We start from the raw sequence: 11,072 nt of genomic DNA, 5'->3' as shown, positions 1-11,072 counted from the left end.
ACACAAAGTGACAAATGAGCCCATTCTGAGCAGTAGTAAGGGCCGTGGGAACCTCATTTTGAAAATCGGAATCATTCTAATATCAGTATTCATTTGCTGAAAGAGGCTGCTCAGAGTCCAGGCCTAAACCCACTGTCTCAGGCTTCTTACCAGTGGGTCATGCCCTCCTGCCCGACCCAGCTGCCAGGGGCTTCCAGGCCTTTAAGATGCCTGCCCCTGTAAAAAAGCTATGGTACATATGTACAATGGAAAATTACTCGGCCATAAAAAGAATAAAATCTTACCATTTGTGACAATATGGATGGGCCTAGAAGGTATTATGCTAAGTGAAATACATCAGAGAAAGACAAATACCATATGATTTCACTCATATGCGGAATCTAAAGAACAAAATAAATAAACAAACAAAACAGAAACAGACTCCTAGATACAGAGAACAGATTGATGGTTGCCAGAGGGGAGGGAGGGGGAGGGATTGGGTGAAAAAGTTGAAGAAGGGATTGAGAAGTACAGATAGATTGGTAGTTACAGAACAGTCATGGGGATATAAGTAAAGCATAGGAAATACAGTCAATAATATTGTAATAACTATGTATGGTGTCAGGTAGGTACTAGACTTCTGGGGGGATCATTTTGTAAAGTATATGATTGTCTAACCACCATACAGTGCACCTGAAACTAATACAAAATAATATTAAATGTAAAGTGTAATTGAAAACTTAAAAAAAATCGTTCCATCTGAACAGGGCAGCTGTTCCTCAGCTCTGCAGAGTTTGACATGTGGGAAGGGAGCCCAAAGCTGCTATATCTCCTGGTTCTTTAAAAGACGCCACGTATCCAGATATTTCTGTGAAATACCTGAACTTCAATCACTGGCAACAGGTTCACCGTGAAAAAAGGGGAGTCTACAAGCCAATTAAAATAATCAACCTGTGGGTTGAATACTACTTTGGGCTGCTGGTTTGCACACTCAAGTGGTTGAAAACAGAGGCAAGAACCAAGATGAAATCCACACATCCATTTCAAGAGTAGATGCTAGTGCCCAGTCATTTTTCCAAGAGCAGGTCTCCCCAGTAACGGCTGATAAGAAAGTGATGGCTCTGAAGCGAATATAAAATAATATTGAATGTCAAGTGGAATTGAAAAGTTAACTAAAACCCAAATGCGAGTCTCCTGTTACATTCTGTTTCTCGAATCTAAACCTCCCAATCTTCCTGTGGCGAGAACTGGAACTGCAGATGGAACCCCACGGGCACTTAGCCACCCTGCTTGCTCAAGGAGCACAAACAGCTCATACAAATGCGTTAACCAACGAGCAGAGAGGGGGAGAGGACAGTAGGGAGGGGAGGAGGGGCAGAGGAAGGAAGAGGGCAGGAGAGGAAGAGAGGGAGGGGGAGGGAGGAAGGCCATCTCCACCCCCTTGCAAGGCTGACCCGTCTCCTTCTGGGGTCCCTGCAACTGCTGTTCCCAGTTTGAGTACTCTGGTTTCTGGTTGACATGGACCATTTGATAGTTTTAGTTGACTGACTCTTACCTAGTAAATTTGCTCCTATGAGAAGGTGTCAGTGAACGAGAGGAAAACTGTGACAGGAGGCTAGAAACCTTACACTTTTCAACATTTTTTTCTCTAACTCATATGGCTTCACAGCGAAACCTATGGGCAACCAACTGGCCTTCCGCACAGGGGAGAGCGCGGCATCTCACTTCCACCTTCATGAAGTCCCTCCCCCCCGCACCCACCACAGTCACTCTATGCGTCTCCCTGGGACCCACAGGGGCAGTGGGTTTTTCTGTTCAAGGTCGAAACAGATCCCTAATAAAAATAACTCCCAAAGTCACATATTTCTATTTCCTAACATAAACTGTCCAGTTTACCAGAGTTTATACCAAATCCTATAATGGAATCATTGCACTTTTGAAAACTAAGAACTCCAATAATGGGGTGTGCCTATAAAAATTAAAAGTCAAAGATGAAATTCCATTTTCTCACTAGACACAAAGAAATTAAGGTCCAATACTTGCCGAGTCCAATTTGCTACAGAGTAGGACTCCTTTCACTGGAGGGTGGAGTGTCTGCACCGGAAACCACTGCATGGCCCAAGGTCAAGGCCCCCAGGTAGGACAAATGCTGCCGTCTCCACTCTCTCCTGGAGCCATGCTTTCTGAGGCCCCTTCCCTGTGTGGTTCTAGGGGCACATGTGCCAATGAAAGGAGCTCAGTCATTATTCCCAGGGTTTTGGGTTTATTAGACATGTGGCCTTGCAGTCAGTCCTACGAGCTTGCTCACTGCAGGGCCACTGTGGAGGCCCATGGAGGGGCTCCTTGGCCTTCCTTAGAGGCTCTGGTTCCTTCACCTGTCCCAGCTCTGGCCAGTGTCCTTGGTATCCTTGTCTTGGATCCTCTGCCTGATCCTTCCAGCCCATCACTCCATCAGCTCTGCATGAGGATAAACTCTAATTTCCATACTCAATCCCTTATTCCCTGCTGACACACTGAGCAAACACAAACACCGTTTTTATGGAAGAGCCACTTACCTGATTTAAGCCAAGCCAGCAAGCAGGGTCAACACTCATACTCAATTATTTCCTGGCAAATTATTTCAACAGGAGGGGTGAGTTAAGCAGTTTACTTTTTAAGTACAAGGAAGCCAACCCCTTTTTCTCTTTCTAGAGTATTTCTGTAACTCTTTCACCTGTTTGAGACAGGTGTCAGTTCTTCATCCCCAAACTGGAGATGCCGCCATCTCCAAACACAATTTGTGGTCCTGGGGCGTTTCCATGCACATCTGCCTGCCCTTAGCTGATTCCTAGGCTCACAGATGATGTTTGATTGAGTCGTACACTTGCAACTTGTATGGTTTTATGCGTGAATGTCACCCCAATAAATTCATTAAAAAATACAAAAATAAAGGCAAAAAAAAAGGGAGGGGAATTTCTGTAAACTTTCATGAAGATAGTATCTCTTTTTCTGAGACTGTGAGCCTGGATCTTCCGGGACCCTCTCTTCAAATCTGATGTAAAGCCATAAAGCTGAGCAAAGTTGGGCTGAGAAGCTGGGGATAGAGAAGCAGATTCCCGATGACAGCTGTTGAACAACTGGACCCAGTCCCGCCCCAAACCAATAGTCCCACACCCTTAGACTTGGTTGCATCAGCCAGTATGTCTTCTAAAATATAACACCATTAAGCTTGTATGAGTTGAATTTCTATCATTTACAACTGATAAACTGACGTTCTACTGAACGAGATGGGGGAATGAACATAACCCGTCCTGTACTTGGGATCCCACTAACGGCCTAATCATTTTTTTGAGACACCTGGGCATCAGTACATGACCGAAATCTCGGTTCTGCAGATCCTGTGTTTAGATTCCCATGTGTATTTCAACTTTGGCCAGGACCAAGACCAAGGATACTTCTTCTGTTCATGGGTGGTGGCAGTGGTGACCTCCTGGGCATCTTGACTTCCTGTGTAACTACTGTCCTTGAGGCATCTGTCAACACGTGGTTATAGAGTGAGACTTATATGAGCACAGACATGTTGCCATCACTGATGGGGCCGATCTGCACTATTTGTGGTTCAAAACTATTATCAGCACACTTGTGCTAGAGTTGCAGTGTACCCCTGACATGGTCAGGGTCTGTCATGGTTCTCAGTCACCTTTCCTTTCCTCCAAATAGCACTGTAGTTGGAAGCAGTCAATGGCTGTCTTCTGAGGTGACATCCCAGAGCCCATGACACTAACTGGTATGCGTGACTTCACCAATCCATTCCAATCACACCAGCTATGGAATTCTTAAACGCCCATCATATTTTGAGGCCCCATCAATAGACTGTTCCTTTTTGCGCCTTTGCTATGGTATAAATTCATTGCAAAAACCATGACAGACATGAGTGTTTTTTTAAATCACCACAGAGGAGGAATGTGGGTTAAAAATCATTCACACCAACAGAAAGAATGAAACTGCAAGTTTATTTGAAAGTATAAAATTAAAAAACACACAAACCTAGCCAAAAAAAAAAAAAAATACAACTGCACACAACCTTTCCAGTTTACATCAGCTTCGAACATCACACACTATTAACCACTTAGTTGTATTTTTTAAAAGTGTCAATGTCAAATTAGAGGGGGTGGAGTCAGGTGATAAGCTATCACAGTGAAAGTATTTTAATGCAGAAATAAAAAGGACTCATTGATCTCACTGAGAAAAGAGAGCAGAGATGGTTTTCTAGTTGGCATCGATTTAGGCAATGTATAAAAAATATCCTGATTGGAATGAGTTAAAAAATATTGTGGGCCACTTATTTTGCTATCCTGAGGGGGGGAAAAAACTCCAAAAATCCCTGCAGCTTTGGTGTCTTATTTACATATTTTTAAAAACATTCATTAAAAAATCAAATCTATAATAAAAATGTCCCTGCGTTTGTTTTAAAAAACAACATTTAATAGGCTCCCCTTATCTACTAACACCATTTGTTTCCCTAAAACGCCTGGAAGCAGAAATGTACGTGAGATTAATTCACTGCACAGTTAATTAAAATCAGAATCCTTTCCTCTAAGCAACTTCCAGAGCACCAGGCAGGAGCAAGGGCCCATCAGAGGGAGAAACAGCCATTCTGACTCACAGGAGATGCGACGTTCAGCCAGAGTTCCTAACACACTCTGGCTGCCATCAAAAGTCCTCTCTTTATTGGATCACTCAGAAAATAACCAAAGTGTTATTTCAAAAACAAAAGATGCAAGCAACTAGGTTCCTTTCCTTTCCTTAAAAAAAAATTAAAAATCACCAAGTGGTTAGCTTTCCTGTAGCATCCTCTGGATTGGGTTAAGAAAAGAAGTCTACAGAACAGGATCATTGAAGGTCACTTCCTCCCCCCTGCAGGCTCCACGTGAATTCGCATCAGAGAAGCTGCTGAAAGTTTCTTAGGCTGTGGAAAGAAACCCTGAACGGGTGAGAGCTGCCCAGAGTGGCTACCCTGGATTCCAGTTTTACCCTGTCAGCTTCTTGCCAAATAAGGCCTAGGTTTCTAGGTTTGTACCCATTATTTCCCCAGGGGGTGGGCCCTGCAGCTGGCGGGGTACAGAGAGAGAGGACAGCTAGCAGGAACACGGAGGCTATGACGGCAGGAGGATGGCACCCTCACTGAGCATCCTTGAAGAACTCGATAAATAACAACTCCAAGTACAACAGTGCACAAGCGCCTGGCACCAGGGTCGGTCTAGAGTGACTTGTGATCAGGGGTCAGTGGGACAAAGGTGTGACCTCCTTTTGCATCTTTCTTTGGACCTCACTAAAGAAAAAAACAACAAAAAAGACAGCTGTCCTATACACATATAAATAGTCCCTTAACTAGAAGGGAAAAAAACAAACACACTGTTTCAAATGCATTTCTAAAAGATTAAAAAAAAAAAAAAAAGTCCGGATGGCAAATCTTGACTCCAAACTGTCCACTGTCCATGTTCCTCGGGGGAGAAACTATGGATGTTTGAAGGGGCCCAACCCAGCTCTAACCTTACCCTACACTGGGGCCTTGGGACAGGGGTTGTATGCAGTGCAGGGAGCTGGGAGCTCCCTGGTGGGAGGTACTGAATACCGTTCTCACGTGTGTTAGAAACCACAGTGTCAAGTCCAAATGCACAGGTGAAATGACTTCTGAGTGTTAAGGGAACTTAGGAGGCTAGTGCTGAAGCAGGCTGGGGGTGCTTCATAGGCACAAGGGGTCAGATCAGACATCAGGCCAACTCCAGCCGGGTGCTCGTCCCTCGGCTGCAGGCAGGTCACAGCTGGGAGGCTGACAATCCAGAATCCAGGGAAAGGACTGGGGACCGCCTCAGGCCGAGGGTCCTGGCACCCTGCCTTTCAGGAGTGGAGAACTTGGATAAGCTCCTTGCAGGGCCTTCCTGCCTGTTCCAGGATGAGGCTGATGATACAGGCGGCCAGTGAGAGCTCTCAAAACGAAGATTCTATGGCCAAGTTTTAAAGCCAGAATCTATCCAGAGCAGACAGTTTCAGGGTCATTTACAAAACCTAAATGACACGGCATGTCACAAGTTTTCTTTGGCCGCTGCCTCCGCTGGACTGAGAGGGATGCATGGGGCAGGGCGAGGTTTTGATGCTCACCTGGGTTCCCCTGCAGGGCAGCCATCCCATGAGAGCCTCCTTGGGCTCATCCAACCCAAACCCCCAAACAGAGCGATCAGAAGGCAGCCCACAGAGAACGGGCGCAGTGCCGGCCCGTCTGAACATCCGACACGGCACGGAAACTGCTTTCTCAGGGGCCACCTAGACCCCGCTTCATCCGGCCGCCTGCTCGGCCAGGTCGCAACGGTAATGGACGAATGACGCGGAGATGAAGCTGTGATCCTGGGCCCGGCGGAAGAGTGACCTCCCAGGACAGGTGCACAACACACATCCTGTCCCTGAGAGGCCAAACGCCAGGTCACCTCCAAAGAACATCCTGAAATCTGGGGGGATGGAGACAGCTGACACCTCAAATCACTCCCTGAAGCACCCCGAAGAGCTTCCCATGAGTGTTAGGATGGTAACAGTCAGAGCAGATTAACCCACGTGGACTTTGGAGTAACTGGATTTTATACTTCTTCGGTGCCTTGGCTGGGCACAGAGTCCCTGGGCTCGGCAGTGCCCTCCGGGGGGCCGGGCTGCCCTGGGCCGTGGCCGGCGTCTTCCTCGCTCAGGAGGCTGCTGGCTGCCTGGGAGCTGGCGCTGTTGGCGCTCCCGGAGCGGGAGCGGTAAGGCGGCAGGTCGGCTTGGTTCAGGGACTCGGTGTCGGAAGAGTAGGGCGGCGGAGGGAGGTCATACCAGGCGGGTCTGCAGTGGAGAAGGCAGGATGGGGGAGGGGGGGAGAGGAGAAGAGAGAGAATGCATTAGGAGGAGCCAAGGTAGGGCGGCAGTGCCAACTTCTGCCCGTCTGAGTGGATGCTGATGTGAGGAAGGAGGCAGGCCCTCCAAGTACAGGCCATCCAAGGTGGTGTGCAACCAGACGGGGCGGGAGGTCAGAGTGCTCTGGCTGGCTGTGCCAGCTGGGCAGTGCCCAAACCACATCCTCTGGGTGGAGCCAGAGCGAGGATGCCGAGTGTACCCTTGGCTTGTCCTGGGTGATTCGGCAGAGAGGCTTCACTCCATCAGCGGGGGTCCCCGTGGCCAAGCGCTGGCCTGGTGTTTGATGGAGCCTCTGACGAGCCACAGAATTTGGAGTTCTTACAGCAAGCTACGTCTACCTGGCTGTGTGGACTTGAGGAACATGGACTGCAAGAGGCCTCACACCACACACAGTGAGTCCCAGCTCAGAGGAAGGGGGACAGTGAGCAGAGCTGTGCAGGGAGGGCACTGCAACCTTAAAACCAAGGGGACGCAGAGAGCTCTGTCCAGGGACTTCCATTCATTCACACAAACAGGGCACAGTTCCGCGGTGGCAGGCGAGGCGACAGTGTGAATGCCGACGGCCTGAACATGTGTTGGTGTGGCACCACCAGGAAGGGCCAGGGCTCCTAGTTGGCCAGGACCCTAACTGTATGTCCTTCACAGGTAAGTTAAACCCAAGAGCCTCAGTTTCTTCACTTGTAGAATAGAGGCAGAAACAGAATCATCCTCAGCGAGTCACTGAGAAGATTAAGTGAGGTGATGCATGTGAATGGCTCTGCAGGGACTCACACGGCAGGCGCTGCTGCGGCCTCCAGCACCCGAACGCAGGCTCTTGGCGAGACCCAGGAACCCGGGGGTGCACACACTCCGCTCCCCACATGGGATGGGCTCTCCAACCCAGTCTCTCCCACCCTGCACCCACCTTTGGTCCAGCAGGGCCTCTGAGTAGGAGGGTGGGGAGCCCACTTCCGACGCGTTCTGCTCGGCCTGGCTGGCCACGTACTGGATGCCATTGTTGACGTTGTAGGTGACGTTGCAGTGGTGCGGGTGGTCCAGGACCACCAGGCGGGACAGCAGCACCGGGTGCTGCAGCCGGTGCACCGGCAGCGTCATGAGGTTGTTCCGCTTCCGCTGGTGGTGCAAGACAAGCGCCAGCAGGGCCACCACCAGCACGAAGATGACGGAGCTGCCGATGATGGCGTAGGTGATGCTGGGGTAGTACACGAGCTGGTTCTCTGAGGTCACAAACACCTGCCCACTGCCTGGTTCTGAAAACCCCGAGGGGAGAGAAAAGGGGGAGGTTACCAACTGAGCGCAGCCCTTCTGTTTTTAGTCAGGCTCAGGACATGCATGCAAATGTTTGGAGCAGTAGCATGAGTCACAGTAGCCAAAAAGTGGAAAGCACCCAAGCATCTATCGATCAGTGAAAGGATAACCAAAAGGTGGTATGTCTATACAACGGAATACTACTCAGCCATGAAAAGGAATGAAGTACTGATACGTGCTACAACATGAATGACCCTCAAAAACATTACGCTGAGCAAAATAAGGCAAACACAAGACCACATACTGTGTAATTCCATTTACATGAAATGTGAGAAAGCAGATTAATGGTTGCTGGGGAGGAGGGTGGGAACAGGGATCTTGCTGGGGTGATGGGAATGTTGGACATGGTGATGGCCGGACAAATAGGTAAATTTACCAAAACTCATTGACTCACACACTTAAAATGGGGACATTTTATGTTATGTAAATCATTCCTCAATAAAGTTGTTTAAAAAGAATTAGCCCCAGGAGCTACACTATACAAGGAACGAGAGGGGTAGTTCCTATAGCAGAAATCAGTTTTTCCTAGGAAATTTATTTATTATTTTAGTTTTTTAAAATTTTTCTCATTTTATTACAATGAAGGTTAACAGTGCAGAAAAGTCACACGTCCTTGGTGGGTCAGATTTCATAGACCCTGCAACTCGAGGAGCTCTACATGCATTAAACACTGTTACACATTCAGACTTCCGATGTCCAGGTATTTAGAATAGCTACGGCGCTCACTGAGCCGGGCTGGGGACACGAAGTTCAACAGCATCTGACAAGCTGTGAAGGCGAACTTTACAAATAGCAGTGTAAGCTCACAGAACTCGGGGTGCTCATGTAATCCCAGCGCCTTCACAATATAACGAAATGAACCAAATGTGCTATACTTCACCTCTAAAAACCCAGATGAAACATGGAAAAGAAGCCATACAGGATCAATTGCAACTTCAGGAAAAGTTCCTGCCTCATTGTTCCAAATAGCTTTTTCCATGTAAAATAAATGTCCAGGAGCGCCTGGTACGTGGGAAGATAATGTTGCAGTCCCAGGGACACCTTACTAACGGAAGCGTGGAAACAGCAGGAGTTGAGGAAAGGTTTCATCTCCAAACCCATGAGACTGGATGAAGTGAGATGAGCAACGGCCACCCTGCCACATCACGGGAGGCCCGGGGGCCCCACCGGCAGTCCCTGCCCATGCGGAGGCACAGCGCCGGGAAGGTGACCGGCATGCCTTATGCTGACCACCATAGTGACCATGGGGTGGCCCCGGGGGTCTCAATCCTTGCTGCTTTGGGATACCTGGCTGAGGTGGCAGCACACCTCCAACTGGTCCAGCTGGTCCAACATGGTAGGTCAGCAATGGGAGCCTGTCCCGGACAAGTAAGATTACGCTGGCATTTAGGTAACTGTGCCCCACTCTCGTCCAGCGATGCAGATGCCCCCGAATAATCCTCATCTGAGACAGACCTTCCCTCTTAAGCTCCAGGCTTTGGGTTCATTTTCTTTCCAGCGACATTCGAACATGAATGAAAGCTACGCAGTTCCCGTGGGTCATTGTTTCAATGATTAACTGCACAGAAAGCAGCAAATAAAACCCCAGACGAAAGGCAGAAGCAAGCTCCAGGCAGCCGAGGGAGGGAGGCAGGGCCGGAACTCTCCGGAGGCCACCAGCTGCCACTCGGCGTCCTGCTGGAGTCCCGTCTGTTCTCAGCTAGGTCATTACAAGCTCGGTGGGGGCTTCAGAACTCCCACGTAAAATGAAACATCTTTTCATTTTGTTTTCTGCAGCACAGGGTTGAGGGGTTGAATCACGGGGCCATCACTGACGGCTGTTGCTCAAGCGAGTTACTGAACTTTTACGAGCCTCAGATGCCTCATCTTTAAAACGGTGGTGGTTCCGTGTAAATAACAGTAGCCATCGCCTCGGGTTACTGGGCGGGTAAAACACAATCCCCCGAATTCACCAGCAAAGTGCCCGCAGAGGCTTGCACACGGTTAATGCTACTTCTTTCTCCTTTTTTATTGTTGAAAAAAAAAAAAAAATATATATATATATATATATATCATAAAATTTACCCTTTTAACCACTTTGAAGGCTACAGTTCCATGGCATTAGGCACATTCACACCGTGATACAAACGTCCCCACCATCCGCCTCCCAACTTTCTCATTCCCAATCGAGTTAACGCTGCTTCTCAGTGTCCACGTTCCTTTCATCACCCGCAGCAGCTTCTCTGGACCAGACACGGGGCTACAAGGGCCTGCTTTGCAGGGTAAAGTGGAAGACACAGCAAGGATGGAGTCGTTTCCTTCCCAGGGACAGATGGTTCTTAAAAGAGTTTGAAAGGGCTAGGTTTTCACACGGAAAACAAATGGGTCCAGATTTAAAATAATGACTTCTGTGTGACCACGTGTGGCTTGAGGAATACAAGAGAGCTCCTTCAAACAGGGGTGGGTGGGGTGTAAAATGCCTGTGGGTCCTAACGGCCTCACTGACGTCTCCCAAAGCAGGCCCTCCCCAGATCTGCCCGTGGAGCGGGCAATAGGCGGCAATCCCATTTGCTTGAGAAATTATGATGCTACATAATGCAGAGGTGCCTGGTCTCGTTTTTGCTGCGTGGGTAAAATGTCAGCTTGCATTAATTCATGAACTAGACTCACTTTTCTTAAGAGCTTAATGAGCCCGCTGGCCAAATTACGAACATCAGAGTTGCCTGGGACCCAAGTTCCAAGCGCACAATCCACAGATGATGGAGCTTCCATGTGCTCTGCTGTCCCTCCAGCTGATGCTCCCGTGCTCGGCTGTCAAACAGCCCGAGTTCCTGTCACATGTCTGTCGGTCTGCTGCGTGAATTCCAGGCGCTCTGGTTCCCACC

General features: G+C 48.7%; 1 protein-coding gene across 1 annotated transcript in view; it reads right to left on the bottom strand.

Annotated features, from left to right (window-relative positions):
- Nucleotides 1-3,952: 3,952 nt before the first annotated feature.
- The window catches only part of LDLRAD3 (low density lipoprotein receptor class A domain containing 3), a 126,411-nt gene continuing 119,291 nt past the window's right edge, over nucleotides 3,953-11,072 (bottom strand). Inside the window, exons 5-6 of the mRNA XM_087822277.1 lie at nucleotides 7,805-8,150; nucleotides 3,953-6,828 (exon numbers count right to left, since the gene is read on the bottom strand). Coding sequence (XP_087678403.1) covers nucleotides 6,591-6,828; nucleotides 7,805-8,150 — 584 coding nt within the window. The 3' untranslated portion in view covers nucleotides 3,953-6,590. The remainder of the gene's footprint in view (nucleotides 6,829-7,804; nucleotides 8,151-11,072) is intronic.

The sequence above is a fragment of the Miniopterus natalensis genome, chromosome 11, assembly GCF_054644295.1.
Source record: "Miniopterus natalensis isolate mMinNat1 chromosome 11, mMinNat1.hap1, whole genome shotgun sequence".
NCBI classification, from domain to species: domain Eukaryota; kingdom Metazoa; phylum Chordata; class Mammalia; order Chiroptera; family Miniopteridae; genus Miniopterus; species Miniopterus natalensis.
This window is presented reverse-complemented; position numbering and strand designations above follow the sequence as displayed.